At 36.5% G+C, this 20,948-nt stretch overlaps 1 protein-coding gene across 2 annotated transcripts in view; it reads left to right on the top strand.

The window, feature by feature from the left end:
• The window catches only part of LOC128988696 (sphingomyelin phosphodiesterase-like), a 64,384-nt gene that overhangs the window by 15,084 nt on the left and 28,352 nt on the right, over positions 1-20,948 (top strand). Inside the window, exons 2-9 of one of the 2 annotated variants that reach the window (XM_054410244.1) lie at positions 8,373-8,449; positions 13,227-13,408; positions 14,571-14,736; positions 16,027-16,160; positions 16,534-16,698; positions 17,681-17,908; positions 18,660-18,832; positions 20,240-20,431. In XM_054410244.1, the coding sequence (XP_054266219.1) occupies positions 8,373-8,449; positions 13,227-13,408; positions 14,571-14,736; positions 16,027-16,160; positions 16,534-16,698; positions 17,681-17,908; positions 18,660-18,832; positions 20,240-20,431 (1,317 nt within the window). Of the gene's footprint in view, positions 1-8,369; positions 8,450-13,226; positions 13,409-14,570; positions 14,737-16,026; positions 16,161-16,533; positions 16,699-17,680; positions 17,909-18,659; positions 18,833-20,239; positions 20,432-20,948 lie in introns of both variants that reach the window. The other variant, XM_054410245.1, reaches the window with a different exon arrangement.

Raw genomic sequence — 20,948 nt, 5'->3', positions numbered from 1 at the left:
CGAATAGCCAAAGTGTATTAGCCCCCTGGACAATATTTCTGGCTGGTGTATAAATACGAAGCAATGCATCTAGAGTTTTTTGTGTAGGCCGTCGTGTAGTCCACTTGACAATGCCTCGAAAGGTGTGTTTATAGTAGCCAACTTGAAGTAGCTTCTTAGCAAATGTTTTACCAGGTGTTAATAGTTCATGAGTAGTCTTCCTTGGCCAAACTACAAGAGGCGCCTACAGTCAAGGCAAATCTCATGGGGTAGGCCTATCCGTTGTCATCGTCCAGCAGCCAAGGTGTTATATCATGTGTACGTGGATGTTGTACAGCTTTCGAGTTAGTATTTCTATGGTTTATGCTGTCATGGTGTAGCTTCTTGGACAATAACACAAGATGTTCGTGGCTATCATGAATCTATATGGACAATCAATCATGTAGTCGTAACTTCCATCCATGATCATTAAGATGGATAACGCTCTCTGGAGGATATGCTCTCGGGCCAATGCAAACCCTTAGGAAGTCGTGCATGTGATGCAACTCCTTAGACAACATCTGAGAAGTTTCCCGCGGCTGCTGTGGATGTATCTTGATACTATCTTAAGACATCTCCTAGGGTAGACAATAACTAAGGAGAGTGGTCGTCTAGCAGACCCACCTTAGTGAGTGTCTGTAGTGTTTGTGTATTATCTAACACATCGCCACAGGACATTCTAGTGAGTGTCTGTAGCTAGTACACATTTCCTCATACAATATCCCAGCCAATGGCCCTGGCTGTGGCGCCCCTGACTTGGTCCCGGAGATCTTAGCTTCACTCTCTCTCCTGGCCTCCTTCCCCCATGACTCTGCTCTCACTCACTCTGACTCTCGTCCGAACATTTATTCACTTCCGTCTAACAAAATACATTTATCATTGTTTTCGGAAAAAATATTATTTGGATCGGCGGCCAATAAACTGGGAAAGGAATTATTATTTTTCCTTATTCCCCCAAATAAGATCGAATCGGCATTTTCAAAAGTGTATTCATAATCTTTTAAATTTTCCCTAAAATAGAGATCAAATCATCGAAATAACATGAATACATTCAACACACGACACAAAACCTGTACCATAGACTAAGCAACACAAGGGAGTATGTTTTATCTATGCCTGGACTAACCATGAAATTTAAAAAGATACCGCTAGCATTACTAATTCATACGTAGGGACTATCTATCCTGTAACGTCTCCTCCTTTCGTCCTTTTTAATTCGTTACAATTACACAATCTACTATGTGCATGGACAAAATGACCTTTGCGTATACACGTTATACACGTTATATTATGTACAGTAGTATTATTTCAACAACGAAAGCCTATTTAACAACAGTTCACTGGAGCAATTTTAAATTGAACTGCAACAATATCAGTCGATTCCAGTGTGTTTAGGACGAGCAAGTCAATGAAGTGTACCAGTTTTAGAGGAAAAGATTCGGGCAGTCAAACAGCAAACAGCAGTCGACCGCAATGACCCACAAACCTAACCACAAAAACGGGCTGACGACTCTCAGCTGTTCACTTGAATAGCTTTGGGATGAGCTGGCCACCAGCACCAGCACCAGCCACTATCAGTCGTGCGCGGTCATTCTCCAAATTGACTTTCACGTTCAAGCTCAAGACGTGGCTCGGAACAGGTATGCCAGAGGAAAGCCGGATACTGATCTTGGACCGATGGAATCGAATGTAAAATTTGAAATCAGAACGAATGTTAATTCTAAGATAGCAAAGCCTTTTTGCGCGATCAGTTTTTGGGGTACCAAAAGAGGATGATGCCATTTCAATTGATCGAGTTATTGAGTTGTATGATTTTTAAAGAACTAATCGACCGTTATTGAAATTTCATCAATATAATGTACAATTAATGAATAATGGAGATATGTATTTATTCTTGTAGGCTAATTTTCAGAGGTGGTGGATGCCGAAGAATTTCATTCTTTGAGGCCTGGACTTCATTAGCCAAAAACTACCGGATATGATTTACCATAACGTGAACTGTTCAGAATAAAACTCTCTGAACGAAAACTCAGAAATTTATCTTGGAACCAATGTGTAAAAAAATGCTTAAGTTCTTGAAACATCTGTATGCCTGTTCGGTGTTCATTTTTATGTGTAGGCTATTTATTTTTAAACGAGTCTGTATAATCAATAAATCCATATTTTAAGCTTTCATCGCATTTATCATTCGCCTATTAGTCTGATGATGATTGGTGTGTCCAATCGAAATCGATCACCACTTACCACATTTTAGCGAATTTCCCATATAGGGAATAAGCTATTACCGTAGTACTCATGGTAAGACCTGGACCCGGGACCGATTTTTTTTCCGTTTTGAGGTCCCTAGAGGCCAAAAACACCATCCGTTCAAATTCATATATATATATATATATATATATATATATATATTTATATATATATATATATTTATATATATATATATGTGTCCGTTAGCGCGATAACTCGAGCAAAAATGTTCCGATTTTGATTAAATTTGGTACAAACGTGTAAACCTACGTTTATTCGAACGAGTTCGCGAACCAGCATGATCGGACCATGGGAACGGGGGTTTATGGGGGGTTTTATGGGGTAAAAATGGGGTTTTCCCATTTTTGACCCAAAAAACATCAAATTTCGCAATTTCTTTAAAAACTATTTTGTAGAGCTTAAAAAAACAAATAATTTAGTATATTGAAGCGTTATAATGCGCCTAATGGTTGCGGAGAAAATTCCAAAAAATTGCAAATTTAAAATCCCCATGTTATTCTTATGGAGAATATGTAAACTGTTGTAGTTTGCTTGTTTATTAACATATTTTGCCCAAATTTGGAACATGTTTTTATTTCTTACTAACAATTAACATTTTACATAAAAAACACCTTTACCCTCCCTGTTGCAGCAAACCTAAGTATGTGTTAAACTGATTCTATTTAAATAGGGATAAATGTGATATTTTTAAGGATACATTTTAGTGTAAATCCAATCAGGCAAATGGAAATTTGCTTAGTCTGCAGGTTTGCTGCGGCGGGGGTATTTATGTATTTACCGTGTTGTGAGTAAACAGTATAAGTGTAAATATATTAGTATAAGTGTTATTTGACGTATTTTATGTGCTTTCAGGCATTTATAATTCCAGAGCTTATATTTTGAGAGACTTTCAAAAAACAATACAGTAGAACCTCTTTAATCCGAACTAATTGGGACCAGGGGTAGTTCGGACTAGTGAATAGTTCGGATTACAGAACATATTGTTGTTTTTACATAACAAATAGCTAAAACATGGCTAAAATTTATCTAAATTATTTTGGGAAAAGTGAAAAAAATGTTTTATAAATTAAAATACAGTGTTTATTTAATACGGTAGTAAACGTGGTGAATAAACAGTACTGTACATTAAATAAAGTATACAATAAAGAACTGCTGTACAGTTTATAGAGTACAGCAATGAGGGGTTCGGATTAGTGGACGTTCGGATTACGGGGGTTCGGATTAAAGAGGTTCTACTGTATCACCATATTGAACAAATTAAGTTGTCTATCTGTAAAGATTGGCAACTTGCAATTGAAATGAATAAAAACACATTTTTAATTTATATTTATTGGTTTGGAATACCTAATAATTTTGTCTTTTGTCTTTTTGTTTACCACAGTAGACTTGCTAATACCATTATATGGTTAAAATCACTGATTAAATTAATTATGATTAATACAATACACAACTAACTATTGAAACGGAAAACACTTGAAGTCCGTTGTATAATGCATGTTTTTCAGCAGGGGTAAATGCTTGTAGAAGTAGTTTAATCATTGTAAGTTTTCAAACTGTTTGTTTCCAATACCTTTTTTTACCGAATGACACAAATATCAGATATTATGTTGATTTCCATTATGTATCCAGTACGTGCATTACTATTCAGGAGTTGAATTGAAAATGCCGGGTGTAGGCTCCCCAGACATAACGGTACACAAATCAGCTGGTCGAATGGTTCAGTGACCTCAATAACAGCTGATACAAACTCAAATCTAATCAGCTGTTTCGTCAATATTGCTTGTGATTCAGCTCTTGATTTTATTAAGATTAAAGATTTGATAGATTTTTATTCTTTTCTTTGTACAGTAGCTCTTCTCAATAGTGCAGTTCCAGGGTTAATTTGTTCATATATAGGTATATATATATATATATATCTGTGCTTTTGTAATCAGTAGTATGATTATCAATAATTTTATTAATGTGACAAAACCTGGGTCTGAAAAGAATCATTACATTTTTAATTAAATTAGTTATTTTTGACCCTACTCATGTTTACATTCAGATAAAAGAAAACTTGTTAATTAATGAAGAGTATATTTTTATTTTGCTAAACTGATTTCTGAGGTAGGCCTACATTATAAATGCACCGCATAAGTGCATTATGTTATTCTTTGGAGAACAAATTTATATTTTCTTGTCTTGTTTATAGATATGTTGGCTTAAGTTGTATCAGTTACATGTGCTTTACTTCACTGTAATGAGGTGTTGCAATTAAAATGTAAATCTCAGAGTGAGCTACAGTATACAATTTAGTTCTCCCCCTATGCCAATTTTTCTTATTGATGTGAGTTAATTGATGTGATGTAAAAGATAAAGATGCAACAATCTATTCTTTAATCCTTTTTGGCTTTATTACTTACTTTCCGTGTCCGGAAATCAGACTTCGCTTTTCCAAAAATTAGCTACCGATATGGCTTTGTCATTCGCATGTAAAAGATCATCTAATGTGCAAGACTGGTCTAGGCGTGGGCAGATCAGCAGATGGCCAGGATCCTGAACAGCACCACACGCGCACAAGATGTTTTCTTCGTCTGGTAAGAGACCCCATTTCTGCATGTTTGTCTTGCATTTTGGTACCTCGACCCTAATTCGATTTAGGGTCTTCCACACCGTGTAATGAAGGCCTCCACCAGGAGCCAGTTCCTCCCTGGCTGGTATGGGAGGGTTAGTCAACGTGGCCTCCCACCTTGCCACCCGATTGCTTGAGAGTGATCCATCCAGGACTCGTGTCCATGATAAAAATCTCTTTCTGGACCGAAGCCGTCGCTCTGCAGGTTGGTGGCCGTGTAATGGGTGACGAGGGTCTGTCTCTTGCTTAGTCCTTTCTGCGTCGGCAGCAACATCACGTTGGATTGATGGAGGGGCGATCCCTATGATAGGATAGAGTTTGTGTACTGGGGTTGGTTTCAAACACCCAGTTACAATCCGAGCCATGTCATTGACTGCAATGTCAACCTTTTTTGCATGTGACGATGCATTCCATACTGGTGCAGCGTACTCCGCAGCCGACACACTGAGCGCTAAAGCTGAGGTTCTGAGGACATTAGGGTTAGCACCCCAGCATCTGCTGGTGAGCTTCCTGATGATATTATTCCTCGCTGAGACTTTACCTCTTGTCGCAATTCAATGTGCCTTAAATGTCAGTGTGCGGTCCAGTATGTCACCAAGGTATTTGAGTGTAGGACAGTGCTGAAGACGGTCTCCCCACCACCTCACATTCAACTCACGGCCTGCTTCTCTATTGTTTAGGTGAAAGGCACAAACTTGGGTCTTAGCAGGGTTCGGCTTGAGGTGATTTGCGTCATAGTACTGGGAAAGTTCATTTAGAGTCATAGTCAGCTTCTGTTCCACCTCTTCAAAACTCCTACCTTGTGCCGCCAGCGCCATATCATCGGCATATATATACTGACGTGTAGTGTTTGGGAACGGTTGGTCGTTAGTGTAAATGTTATAAAGAGCTGGGGCTAAGACGCTACCCTGAGGCAATCCATTTCTTTGATTCCTCCATCTACTTTTCTTGCCTTGAAGGGACACGAAAAACCGCCTGTTATGAAGAAAAGTGCCTATCATTAAAGTCAGCTGATAGTCTTTGGTAATACTGTACACTTTTCCCAAGAGTCTTCGATGGTTTACAGTATCGTAGGCAGCTGTTAAATCTACAAAAGCGACACCGGTGATCTGTTTTCTCTCAAACCCATCCTCAATGTGCTGGGTCAGGTTTAAAACTTGGCCACAACAAGACTTGCCTGATCGAAAGCCTGCCTGTTGTGGAATGATCTTTTGTTCCAGAAAATCGCTGATTCGATTGAGTATCAGACGTTCTAATATTTTATATGCATGGCATAAGAGAGAAACAGGTCGAAAGTTCTTAGGATCGTTTGGACCTTTCCCAGGTTTGAGCAGTGCAGCCACACGAGCTTTCCTCCATGCCTTTGGTATATGCATTTGGCTTACGCACATGTTCATGAGGCTCAACAACCATTGCATGGCATTTTTACCTAGGTTCTTTAGTTGTTCGACTCTGATCTCGTCAATACCTGGAGCTCTATTAGTCTTTAAGCTGGTAATGACTGCAGTTAGCTCAAACATGGTGAATGGTTCTTCCAGGAAGTGATTCTCACTTGCCACATAACGCACAACAGGTTCCCGGTATTTCCTTCCATAGGTTTTGCCATTTAAAAGATGGTTGGTAGCGACTTGATCGGCAGTAACTGTTGTAAAGTTGTCTTTTGGTTTTGTCACATCTCTGAGGATCTTCTAGGCCCGTCTGCTGTTCATCTGCATATCTAAACTCTCCACAAGATCACACCACTTAGTTTTGCGATTTTCGGCAATGACTGACATAAGCTCTTCACCTGCTAGAAGTGTGTCCTCAGCAAAGGGATCATTGTCAAAGAGACCTTGGTTTCATTCTAGCAGTGGCTTTGCCTCTTCAAAGAGTCCTGCGATGTAGTGGGTTCGACAGCTTCTAGGTATCATTTTTCTCGAGACCTGCTGGACAAGCTTAACGAAGGAGTCATACATATCAGGTTGTGGAGGGTTATTTGTCTTTATTAAAACGTTAAGATATTTGATAGAAGCCGGTATTGTATACTAGGTACATTATGTTTATTCCAAAACTGGCAACAATTTTAGAATAGGAATGGAGCGTCTAGTTATAGCCATAGTCTATGGTCAGACTCATACAAATTGTTTGTCATTTTATTTTAGAAAAATGTTGTCTTGCTCATTTTGCCAAAATTCTTTAGGTAGATCTTTACAAGGTGATAAAATATACTTACGGAAAGTAAATAAAAGAAAAGTCTTATAACACTTAAAAAAATTAAGTGTTATAAGACTTTTCTTTTATTGGACTTTTATTGCTAGTTCTTAAGATTTAGCAGCGAAAGTAACCACCAACAGTACACGGTAAAACAAGTATATTTTAACTTCTTGATCAGCATTGTACGTTTTATTAATTTTATGGAAAGTAAAAGTATTATAGACTTTTCTTTTATTTACTTTCCATAAAATTAATAAAACGTACAATGCTGATCAAGAAGTTAATATATACTTGTTTTACCGTGTACTGTATGGTAGAAAGTGTGATATATCCATATAGCCGCTGCTGGTCTATGTATGATGACTGGACAAGGTCAGTAGTACAATTGAGCGAAAGTGGAGCCCCAGCAATCACTGAATGAGTTGAAGATTTTAAAGATAGGAAAAAGTATGTTTGGAAATGCTTAGAATTAGATAACTGTGTTTGTCATGTTAAATTATTGATCTTTGAGTTAACTTTTACCTTGGAAAATAAAAAGCATAAAATTCTATTCTTTAAATTCAACCGTCACCATATCAATCTTGAACAATATCACTACTTGTCAAAGTTGAATTCTGGACTTTGTTGCCTCTCTCGCTGATACAATTTAAATTGATGATTTAAATTTGATTATTTTAGCATATTTTTTTATATTTGTGTCCTAACTCAAAAACAATATCAGATCCTAAAATGGTTAGGGGGTTAACTCTATAAGAAAATGCTATATTACTTGAGTAGAAAATAAATAACTTAAGAAGAAACTTGAGAAATTAGATAATATGTTTAAATTTCAAAATGCAATTATTAATAGAATTTTACAAATGAAGAAGAAAAATACTTAAGTAAGGTTTTACCCATCAGTAACACCACTTCCATAACTCCTGTTGACATAAACCAAAACTTTTCCAATAGCTTATGTTGATTTTTCTCACACTCATTGAATTCATATTTTCTGAAAAAATTGTACAGGCATTAATTATTGTGTCTGTTGGGCTACTGAGTTGATTTTTTATTGACAGTTTCGAACAATTTTTTACAATATTTGCAATAGTGTTTCCTTAACGCAAGTGAAAATCCCCTTTCTGACACCAGGTTTTAGTTTGATAAATAGCTCAATTAGAGTCGACGTTTCAACATATTTCAGCAATTATTTTATGACTAATCGCAGATAATACAAGGCCATTGCCACGTTCCCAGTCCAAAGCTACTTGCTATCTAATATTTAACTGGTTTTTTACAGAAGGCTTCAGTTTGCGATGTGTCGTGGGATGTTTCTTGTCTTCTTTTTCTTCATTTCTACATTGCTCGGCACATCACAAGGTAAAACTATATAGTTCTATTTTTCAAATATATATATACCGGTACAGGGTTAGTAAAAAATCTGGAGACCCCCTGTAAATTTTGTAACGGCTCACACTAGGAAAACTAAACTCTACACACCTTTATGGCATGTTATAAAGTACTTTTTGAGCCTAATTGCTACTTAGTTCCCAAACTCAAAATGGGGGATTTAGGGGGAAACTAAAAAAATTCAAACGTTAAGACCCATCGAGTGACCACTTATTTTGAAGGTCGTAATAAAAGAAAACTAACAACGCAAACTAGAGGTCTTTATCGTAACACAGTAAAATATGGCAGCTGATTGAATATAAAATTGCAAGTTAATTCTGATTTCTAAAGATTTCAATCAGCTGCCATTTTGTACTGGATTGAGATAGAAACCTCTAGTTTGCGTTGTTAGTTTTCTTTTATTACGACCTTCAAAATGAGTGGTCACTCAATGGGGCTTACCATTTAAAATTATTTAGTTTCCCCCAAAATCCCCCATTTTGAGTTTGGGAACCAAGTAGCAATTAGGCTCAAAAAGTACTTTATAACATTCCATAAAGGTGTGTAGAGTTTAGTTTTCCTAGTGTGAGCCGTTACAAAATTTACAAGGGGTCTCCAGACTTAGAGAGCTGTAAGTTAAATTTAACTTTGAGAATTTCAATTGGCTGCCATTTTTTATTGGATTAAGATAGAGACCTCTAGTTTGCGTTTTTGGTTTTCTTTTACCAGGACCTTCAAAATGAGGGGTCACTCGATGGGTCTTACCATTTAAAATTTTTTAGTTTCCCCAAAAATCCCCCATTTTGGGGATGTACACCAAGTGGCGGTTATGCCCAAAAAGTACTTCATAACATACCATAAAGGTGTGCCGAGTTTAGTTTTTCTAGTATGGTCTGTTAAAAAATTAACAGGGGGTCTCCAGACTTTTTACGAACCCTGTATATATAGTCATTAGGGTTTGTCTAGAAAGTGTTGTATTAGATGGAAGGTAATGAGTTATTCATCCAACCAGATGTGGTATTACTGTTTGAGAGATTTATATGCCTTGTCAGATAAAGGTACATTCTCTCCAATTTTAGCTTGACTACAACCCTTATCTTGGATAAGCGGTATGATATTTTATGGGGAAAATCCTAAATGTTTGCAATAACTTTTTAACCAAAAGTTTTACAGCATTGGGTTGCTCTGTGCTACCAAGAGGGCACAGAATCTCTTTGAATTTGATTCAATTTTTATTTAATTTAATTTTAATTGGTTTAAATTAAATTAAAATTTCATTTCATTTGTCTAATATTAAAGTTATTTTGTTTGTGTATTTTAATATTACTATTTAGTTTTAGTATTATACTAGTGTATTGACAATTGTCCTGTCATTTTATGGACATTCTGTATACAATAAGAAAATGAAAAACATTATTTGACAAAGAGAGGGAAAATTTCTTTGAAAGGATTTTTTTACTATTTTAGTACTCTGTTTATGCTTGCTTATAAAGTTCACAATCCTAGTCAACATAATATACATTCTGTTATTTCTATTTGTTTCTCAAAGTTCCGCTGGCAACATTTGATTGAGAATAATAAAATAAATCATGATTGATTGTTTAAAAAAAAGGATTTAGTGTTTGGCCTACAATCCTGGAACTAAACTGCCACTTTTTGCAAAGAGATTAAAAAATTATGACCACAGTGAACAAAAATAATTCCCAAGTGTGAACTATTTAAAAAGAGAAGATTGCATTATTGTATTTTAGGTAAATGCTGTAATCTGATGGTTTGGAGTCCCTCGGAAAAATGTTGAAATTTGACCTAACTTAGGGAGTAAAGCGGAACCAGTAACCATAGTGAGAAGCTCGCTCGCCTTGAATCTGTGTCACAGTCATTGTGCACTGTGCTTTTGGTCATCCACACATGGATGTGTGTTGAGTTGTAAAACTGTCTAGCCATTTTTATTCAGTCTTTTGTCAAAAACAATGAATTAACTTGATAGATTTTCAGAATTCTAATTGTTGAAATCTAATTGTTGAACAAATAGATAATTTTGAGAGGAAGGGAATTTTAAAAGGCACTGTTTGGTTTTGAATTTCAGTCTTCTACAGATTAAATTAATGCTGACACTAAAGTTTGTCCTAATAGTTATAATCCTACGGTTACTTGGCAAAGTGGGCTTCCTTGCAATGATCATAGTACGCCAAGAAGCTAATTGATAAATTTTCATACTTTTGTCTTACTCCAGTATTCCAACCAAACAACACAAAAAAGTGTTCGTTTATTAGGCATGTAATACGGGGACGCTTGAAAATAATTAGCAACACTTACAGATATTACGACTACAATCAACTGGTCAGCGTTTTACATTTCGTTCAACGCTTGGATTTTACCTAAACCTAAAAACGTCTTGTATAATGCTTGAAAGACAAATTTATTTATATGGTTTATAGTAACTGTAGGAGAAATATAATATGTAAAGCAAAAGCAAATTGCGTTTGCTGCACTATTGTGTAACTAACTAGTGTTCGAAGTGGCACTTTGCTGCTACCACTGCTTTCACTGACTACTTGATCCCTGTGCATAGTGTGGGCCAACAGCAAGTTATTTTTAATATACACATTTAACATGGTAACAAAAGTATAAAAGTGTCACACACTTGAGGGAAGAAATGAATTTGACACTTAAGCTGACTCATACATTTAGGTCCTGTTCTCGTAATTTCTCTGTGATTATTATTAGTCCGGCAAACAGCGATTATCACTGAATTATATAAAAAAATATGTAACTTCACTAATCAGTTATTTTAGAACCTGTTGACCTCAAAGTAGGGTTTTGATAATAGCTTAGCCCCAAGCGGGAGATCAGCTGAGCCAATGAAAGTGTGTCCGCTTTCCCTTGCTATAAATCAGCTGTGTATTTAGCATGGACAGTATACACAATTAGCCAACAACACTGCATTCTGCCTGTACAGTAGGCAAATTAAGAAACTCACTGTACTTTCAGTTTTAATGTCACTTTCATATTTTTATCAACTGCTGTTTTCATTCAATGTGTTTATATTAAAGGGAATTGTAATTTTAAATCAAAAAAAGTTAATTTTTTGTTTGAAATTACAGTATATCATGACATGGAAGAACCTCAAAACTAAAATCATTAGGGATTTACTTTACAAACAACGTTGCTCAACTATGCAGTCTCTTACAATACAATCATACGCTTTGTAGGTTTGAAGTGAAGTAAGCATCAATTCCAAATTCTTTCTCAATTGTCATAAGCTACCCATGACTATGACAGTAAACTGAATGTCTGAATAGCAGAACACCAGGTTCACAACTTGAATGCGTTTGCGAATCAGCAAGAGGAAGTCTTGGGTATTATGGGGTTTTGAAATTTCTTAAAATTGAGAGCCCATTTTTTGTTGCAAACCATCTTGTAGAGCTTTGAAAAAAATAATTTTGTATATTGAAGGTTTTGTGTACAATAAAAGGTTACAGAGAATATTCCAAAAACTCTCTCATGGAGGAAAAGAAAGCTGTTGTATTTTGCTTCTTTATGGCCATATGTTGATCAAATTTGGCAAATCTTTTATTTCAAACTTTAGGCTACTCGGCTGCTGTTAACATATTGGTCAAAAAACACTTTTTGCTCTCACCGTAGCTGCAAACTTAGGTATTCATTAAATCTAATGTTATTTAAATGGGAAGTATGTCTTGTTTCTGGAAATATTTGCGTAGGCCTACAAATCCAATTAGAAGGATTGATATCTACTTAGTCTGCAGGTTTGCTGCGGTAGGGGTATTTTATGTTATTTATGACGATGGCATCCAAACAGAAAAAAGTGGTTACAACCAAAGAAAAACTCGAACCCTTAAATAAATTTGACAAATAGGAATTGTCAGTAATTTAATGATTTTTAACATGTTTATTTTTGGTTTTTGTTATTTTCTGTGATCCCAGACTTTCTGCTTATCTCACCATGTCTTGACCAGTAAAGTTGGACAATCGAGACTTTACTGTAAACATTTCTTATACTGATACTGATGATACCTGGGGGGAAGACTACACTGCGACCTGTAAGAACTATTTAGTCCCCCAAACTAGTCTCCAGTCTTTGTCTAGAGAACCACCTCCAATCCTAACTCCTTAATGAAGTTCAAGTTCAGGTGGGTGTTCTAACTGCGGAAAATCACCAACTGCTACTTGGTGCTAAGTATTTTTTAGAATTAATTGTATTCTCTCCAATTGAGTTTACACTTTTGATAATAACGGAAGTTAAAGAATAATAATTATAACTACAGTATAAATGTTTTTTGTCACACTGCAGCAAAAACAGCCGTTTATACATGTGTTGAAGGTCTAAAGTAGCATTTTTACTCTCTAGGGAGTTGTAAATTTTGATTAAGGCATTTGTATCGATTGAAATCATTTATCGATTGATTTATTGGGTAAGGTTTTAGCCTATTGTTGCATTGTTGTCAATCGCTCGACATATCGATGGTATAATGTACTGTAACACCTTTGTACTAGACAACATGATTTAATCACAACTTACTAAACATCTACTTATTTACATTAGCAGAATTGAAAACAAGTTGTAAGTCATTTTAAGAGGTTATATTTACATAAAAAGTATTTTGTTTTCTACCATATTTTATTGAATTAATGATCCAATATGATGAAAAATATAATTCATCACACGGGCAAAAATTGTCTTTTTAACCCTTGCTCGTTTTCCATTGACCTCAGGTGAAATATAATATTACTTGCCTCTCGTTTGCAGCGGGCCCCACGTGGACGGCTAAGGTATGGAACACAAAAGAGTTCAAGACATGGCAAGAGTACGCACTCCTGAGCAACGAGTCAGATGAGAACCCTCTCTTGTCCCCGAGAAGTCACAACTTGCCACATCGGAGTGAGGAGGAGATGGAAAAACAAACATTGGAGGCCTTCCGCTCACTCAAGGTATGTAACTTTTATTATATTGGTGCCACAGTATATACTTGGAACTGTGGTAATTTGAATGCTGTGATAGTACATTGACTATTGATTTAGACTCAAAAAAAGCCAGTAGCCAGGTGTTTTAATTGTTTTACATTGGACACTAAATTCATAAATTGTTCTGCCTAAGGCCTACCATACACGTTCCGGTTTTCAGGAAAAACTGATCGTGTGTGTCGATTCCTTCAGGCAGATCGTTGGCTGGACGGCCGGATGGGAAACACATCCGGCCTTGAGGCCGAATTGAACGTGTATGGTGAATCCCGCAGTCCAAGACAGTGCTGCTTCCCCCCTCCCCCTATACATTTTAAGCATTATCGCATTCGCATCCTTTCTTCATTGTGAGTCAACTACTGGTGAAAAGCATAATCGGAGCTGTGTTGTTTGTTGATTTGTTAGTACAGTTTTCGCATTTTGGCATTGTAGTGTTGTGTGGTGATTTAGTTAAGTACTTCACATTAATCATGTCTACCTCGTCAAGAGACTTGACACTCGAATTCATAGAGAAATACCGAGGTCACGAATGTATCTGGAAAATAAAAAGCAAAGAATACCACAACAGGGGAATGAGGGAATCAGCCTATCAAGAATTTTTGGATTTTGTGAAGAAGGCGGACCTAAAAGCCACAAAGGACACTGTGGTTTAAAAAAAAAAATTAAGAAGTGCGTTTAGAAAAGAGTTGAAAAAAGTAAAACCGTCTCAAAAACTCCAAACTGTGCAGTTCCGTGCAGTTCCGGACTGCAGGCCTAAAGGAACCGTTCATCTTAGTCAGTAACAAAGCTTCACGGGTCATCTCCAATCTACTTTTACCCTGCATTCATACATACCACTATAAATAACAGACACAAAGTGCGAGTTTAGCTCTCTTTATTAAGCGATTATAGTAGTGTAGTAAAGTGTTTATGTTATTCAGTTTAAAATAGTTATTCATTTGATTTAAAAGGTTGATAATGGTGATATAAGGTCGCTACTAATGGTAAGCGACAAAGCGTCCTCTAGATTAAGTTAGTTAAGTTAGCAGATTGGTATTTTAGACCAGACAAACCTAACCTAAACATTTTCTGTAGATGATCTTTAAGCAAGATAAACATGGAGGGGAGTGTGTTTAACTGAGTTTGGTTGCAGATGAACTACACGAAGCTGCTGCATACTCTGGACGCAGGGCCAAGGTCTGGCAGACACCTGCCTCGTATTGTAGACAAGGCTCTGCGCCTGATGAACCTCAAACAGGTGGTGCAGGAGGTGGAGACCAGTGTCATGTCGAAGGTGTCCTGCACAGCTTGCAAGGCAGGTGTGTTCTTGTGCACATATAACGCCTCCCCCTTCCCACTCCAATCTCTTTTGTCAAGGATTCTTTAACCTTTCAAGTTACAAAGTTACACCATCACGCATCACAACTAAACCTTCAATTATAACTTATAGCTATATCTATGTGATCCTAACTAAAAAAAAACAAAAAAAAAAAAAAAAAAAAAAAAAAAAAACAGCTGTCTGATAGCCTTAGACAAGGCCACACTAAAAAACAGGCTGTAATGCTCATCAAGCATGACGTCATGATAGAAGACGGCAATGACGTAATGTTTGCTGTTTGTGATCAGCTGGTTGTTTTAATCTTTCCTTTGAAAATAAATACCTACGTCATTGCCGTCTTCTATCGTGACGTCATGCTTGACGAGCATTGAGGCCTGTTTTTTTTAGTTTGGCCTTGCCTTAGACTACTCTTCCATCGATTAGACCAATCGGTATAACACATACTTTTAAGCACAAAAACCAATCGTAGTACTTCTAAATTTGACTCATATCAGCACCATAGATTCAGAGTTTGTATCTTGGGCTGGTCAGATGTGTGTTATAACCCTTCTGTTTGTAGTAGAGCTGGTGAGAGAAGACCATCTAAATTGTACATAGCTCAGGTAGAAGTTAAGGTGATCGGTGGATTTGTTTGGAGTTTCTCCTTGACTCATCCATTTTGCTACTTTTTACTCATTCTTACTATGTACGTGTCCACAAAAAACTAGTGTCAAACTTAGGAAAACATGAATAAAACATTCATAATGAATTCCAATGGCCAATGCCTTACAATAACAATATGACAGTGGTGTCGTCCTGTAATCCAGCTACTAGGAGTCACAAATTGTGGATATTATAGTCATGCACTGTGGATGAGATACTCACTGGTGTGGATTAACGTCCGCACTAGTGAGTACTACGACTATCCGCAGTACTATCCTGATAATTAAACCAATTTGTTAATTACAAGGCAAAAAATGTGATTCGAATTCCACCATAAACTGTAGGTCCCTCAGTTATGGGTTATTAACTAACAGCTGTGTCTAAGGAATATGTCGACATTAGTCACTAAAGAGACTACAAGATCGCACCATCCTACACTCATCTCCATTCATACTTGACTTAAAATACCTACTTTCGTATGGTCACCATTTCAAAGAAAAGTATTAAACTATCAAAATATTGGCCTATAGCATTTAAAGAGTACTTGATTGGCTCTGTGAATACAATACAAGTATTTTTAAAACCAATAAACACCAACAGTGTATAAAAATGATGTTTAAAATGACAGGTGCGGGTCTGCTTCAACACTACATCAGAGGGGGCAAGACGAGAGATGATATTGTCAAAATAACGTACCAGTTCTGTGTGAGTCTCAAGCTTCAGACGCCTCGGGTCTGTGAGGGAATCACAGAGCTGTTTGGGGTAAGTCACCCAATAGATGAAAAGCCTTTAATATAATGGAACTTGGATAATTTCAACTTATTTCAAATTAGATAATTAGATTAGACTAGTAGCTTGTAGGGACAGAAGTCCCTAAATATCTCTAATTTAAAACAATTTACTGTATTTATAATATTTAAACAACCTAAGAATGAACTTATCAATAAGTCAGGATAGATATCTCTGTACATCATATCCTTTGAGTGGAAACCTTCTCTTTGTTTGCCTTGGTTTTTTTCATAAATTTTCAATAAATAATTTAGTTAGACCAGGTTCAAAAAGCTATTTTCTAACTAAAAAAAACTATTTTCTTCTTGCACAATTACCATAAGTTTATTCAGTCTTTTGACTGCAGGGAGAAGTGGTTTACGTGTTGAAGCGTCTAAAGATCGGCCCTGAAGAGATCTGCAGCTTTGTGATCGGAGATGCTTGCGGAGATGTGGATAATCCCACTCACGAGTGGCAAGTGGTATTTCCTCCAGTGCCCAAGCCTCCTGTTCAAGCCGCAACTCCTCCGTCGGTAATTGTCAAGTTCATTGTAAATTTATATAAGTTAAAATAGTTGAGCTGCAATCAAGTTCTATGGATACCGCCCTTTAAAAAAAGTATCCGAAATAGTTTTAATTATTGCATTTTTAGGAGCATTTTATTAATATAAATTTGTTTTTAAAGAGTTGATTAGGCTCCGGATTACTGTATTATACTTATAATGGTTTACAATACCTGTAAATAGTTCTCCGTTATTGCTGTTTTGGCAACTAGTTTCGGTTTTTCTGAACCAGTGTGAGGTAATCACTTAGTTCGAAGTCCGTTAATAAACAAAGTTCAATAAATTAAACACATAAGACACATGATAACATAGAATGGACACACGTTTACAAAAAACACAAAACTTGACAAAATCGAACGAGACCGGGCTGAAGTAAAGTCTAGACTGGTGGTCTGGTCAAGTTGGTCTATGACGTCTTCTATAATTGTAAAACCATTATAAGTAATATAAATTTTTGTTATATTCCAAAGTAAACTGGAAAAAACGAATAGTATGTGATATTAAAATTTTAAATAGGGGACATGAACCTATGAAGAAGTATGAGCTCCACATGAAGGCCCAGACCAGTTATATGAATTACCAGAGGAAAACGACGTTAAAGGAATATACAACTTCCCAATCAGGAGAAGGAACATTTGATTTTTTCTCCACAGTCCCTCCTTTGTAAAACTTATATACACCAGACTTCTTTGCTGAACAATCTTCTACATTCTCTTCACCATACATCCCTTTCCTGTTATTCTAACCAGACACTCTTCTTTGTGGCCACCATAAAAGAAGGGAAACTGTGTTTATGGGAAGGACAATATCATAAAATACATCAGAAGAATGGGAGCGGAAGTTGACTCAATGCAAGTCTCAGTTAAAAGGAGCAAAATTTGGTTTCCAATAGTGGTAGATTGGTAACAGCAATTGTAACGATGAGATGATGATGGTATAGAGGTTTGTGTAGGCAACTGCTGCTACATTCAAGATTCTACACATCTCAGACACACACTATGACCCGTACTACCAGGAGGGTACCAATGCTGATTGTAAAGAGCCGTTGTGTTGCCGTCTGACCAATGGCCCGGCCCCTACACCAGCAGCCGCAGCGGGGCGATGGGGCGACTACCGCAAGTGTGACTCTCCCAAGCGAACTGTCGACCACATGCTACAACATATCTCCAGCACACACCCGGTGAGCAGACAAATGGTTGATTTTAGCTGTAACCTTTTTTAAATTAGCACAGTTAATATTTAGCTTTTGTTATTGTTATAGTTTACGCCAGTGGCATTTTTGCTGGAGGAATCACAAAGGTTTTTAAGTTTAAGTGTGATCCAAACCCATTAGATTTTTGTGATCATGCCAAGGATTAAGCTTGTTCCTTAAGAAGTTACAGTACAAGACATCAAGTCTTGGGCTAGCAGCACAATTATTATATTGTACTCCTATATTGTACCGTAGACAAAAAGAATTAAATATAGACTGTCAGCCGTGCTGCGGTTACCATGGTTACCATAGGTTCTGGCGCAGACCGCTGGAAGCGCCCGTGTAGTTACATAGTGTGTATACCGTAACTACACAGCGCCGTGTAGTCCGTGCGCTAGAACCTATGGTAACTGCAGCACAGCTGACGGTCTATATTTAATTCTTTTTTTCTATGACTTTACTCAAATAATAAACCAAATTTAAATTTTTGACAGAGAATCTTGAGTAAGGATTGGCCTAAAATCAGATGCTATTGTTTGTCTTATCCAACTCAATAAGCAATCCCCTAAATTTTGTTAAATATAAATAGGTTCTACAGAAAAGCTTTTTTGATAGATAGTACGCTAATGAATGTGTGCCACTTACATTTCCTTTTAAAATAACCATAAGCACACTGTATACGTTTACTTTAGAAAACAAGGCTACCACTCTCCTATTTTATACACAAATCGTATTCTAGGACATTGACTATATATTGTGGACTGGTGATCTTCCGCCTCATGACGTTTGGAATCAAACCCGAGACGAGAATCTGATGGTCCTGAAACAAACAGTGGAGCAAATGACAACATTATTCCCAGGAATCCCCATTTTCCCTGCTCTGGGAAATCATGAGGCTGCTCCAGTTAACAGGTCAGTCCTTAATTTTAATTTTTGTTAATTAGTCTAGCTAGGCGCTAGGCCATGTCTCATGTGCACTTGTATGTCCCCTAAGTTTTGCTGTGGGGCGTTGTTTAACACCTATTTTTAAAACCACTATTTTTAAATATATAGATTTAAAATTAGGGATGGACGAGATTGGATTTTTAGTTCGAGACGAGACGAGACGAGATTTTTTATTTCTCATAAAATTTCGAGACGAGATCGAGACGGGATTTCCCTTCTCATACACACAGGGAAATGCAAGTTCAAAATTTTTACCTGATTTTGTAACATTGTTAGATGACTGTTTAAATACAAAAATAATGATAATAGGCAAGAATATTTACAATCTTTTATTAAAAAACATCAGCATAACATTTTTTTATTAATCACGCCTAACTTATTAAAAATGCCTACGATTAGGAACCATAGTGATATCAGTTAGGATAGAGTTCAACTTATCCTAAAATAAAATAAATCATAAAATAAAAGCAATATTAATTTCAATTTGTATAAAATAGTTACTTGTTTTGACTTTTTATAGTAATAAAACATTCCTCACACTGCTTACACTTAACAAAACTTCTCAAATGTTATTAAAGTAATATTATTAAAATAATTAAAGAAATATTTACATTTAAAGAATTAATTAAATAAGAGTGCCTTCGCAACGGAAACGCAACTACAACACGCTCCTGTATTGCAGGTATTGCATTGACTTTCTGCAGGCGTTTTTAATTTTTTTTTCTTTTTTTTATTCTTGTCTCGATAAAAATCTCGGCCAAAAAGAAATCTCGTCTCGTGTAACAAGATTTAAAATTTCCCGAAAATTTCCCGAAATTTCTAGACTTGACCATCCCTATTTAAAATGTTCGTATATCTCAATCAATAATGGGTTTAACAAAACATGTGTAATGACCAAATTTGTTTGCCTTCAGTTAAGGAGTAAAATGAGCTTTACAATATTAAAATCGGACCACTGGGTACGGAGATACGTATTAGCAAATAATCTAGCAATTTGGCGGCCATTTTCCAATATGGTGGCCTAACGACCATGATCTGGACCACGTGACCAGCTGTTTTTTTAGCTCCCATAGGTTTTGAACAAAGCCCCGCAACAAAACTCAGGGGACATAAGTGCACACGGGACATTGCCTAGCTCCTAGACTAAATGTTAAATCTATTTTATATCAGTTATAACCAAGATTGTTGACATTAGATTTGTTTAAAAAAACTGAAAATTAACAATAGCCTAAGATGTGCATTGTGTACTGAGCACTGAAGTACTGAGGTTTCACAAGCCAAAGAGGAGGTTTATATAAAGGTCAGGCTTAAGAATAATGTGGTAATTTTTACGTTTACTCTGAATAAAACTGAAAATGTACAACTTTGTTACAGTTTCCCACCTCCATTTGTCCAGAACGACTATGGTATTGACTGGTTGTACTCTGCGCTAGATAAGGAGTGGCGCAAGTGGTTGCCATCGTCGGTGTCACGCACGGTACGTCGAGGAGCCTTCTACAGCGTCCTGGTACGACCGGGCTTCAGAATCATCTCACTCAATATGAACTACTGCAACAATAAGAACTGGTTAGTGCTTAGTGACTTGGGTTTAGTAGACTGTATGTTGTCTTGCTACACCATTGATTATATACTTCCATTGACTTTTGTTATTCTTAGTGAAATATAATACACTACTGTAATGCATTGTCTGTGAAGTTTGAACAATGTAATCAAGCAATTGATGTAACTAAGGGTGAGTACGAATGAGTGCAAGCTGGTGCTTCTCCTTTTATTAATAACATAATTATTTTTGTTAATTAATAAGCCTCCAAAATAATTTAACTGATTTCAACTATTAAGGTGTACAAAAATATTTTCCAAATAGGCCTATGTTCTATTTACATAAATGTTTTAAAATTTAAATTTCTAATATTTTACTCTTAAGAGCTTGAGCCTCCTTCAAAGTGTTGAGGACTAGTGCTGCGATGATACCAAAGGAAACAGTAACTACAGTAGACCCACTATAATGCGGCACTGCCCCACTACGGCACCCCAGTAATCCGGCGACTTTTGACGGGTGAGGTCTTCTGCGATTTCGGCAAAA

The sequence above is a fragment of the Macrosteles quadrilineatus genome, unplaced genomic scaffold (assembly GCF_028750875.1).
Source record: "Macrosteles quadrilineatus isolate MER2022 unplaced genomic scaffold, UCM_ALF_1.0 Scaffold_3__2_contigs__length_128488019, whole genome shotgun sequence".
Lineage (NCBI taxonomy): Eukaryota > Metazoa > Arthropoda > Insecta > Hemiptera > Cicadellidae > Macrosteles > Macrosteles quadrilineatus.
The sequence above is the reverse complement of the archived record's forward strand: the minus strand, read 5'-3'. Positions and strand labels throughout refer to the sequence as shown.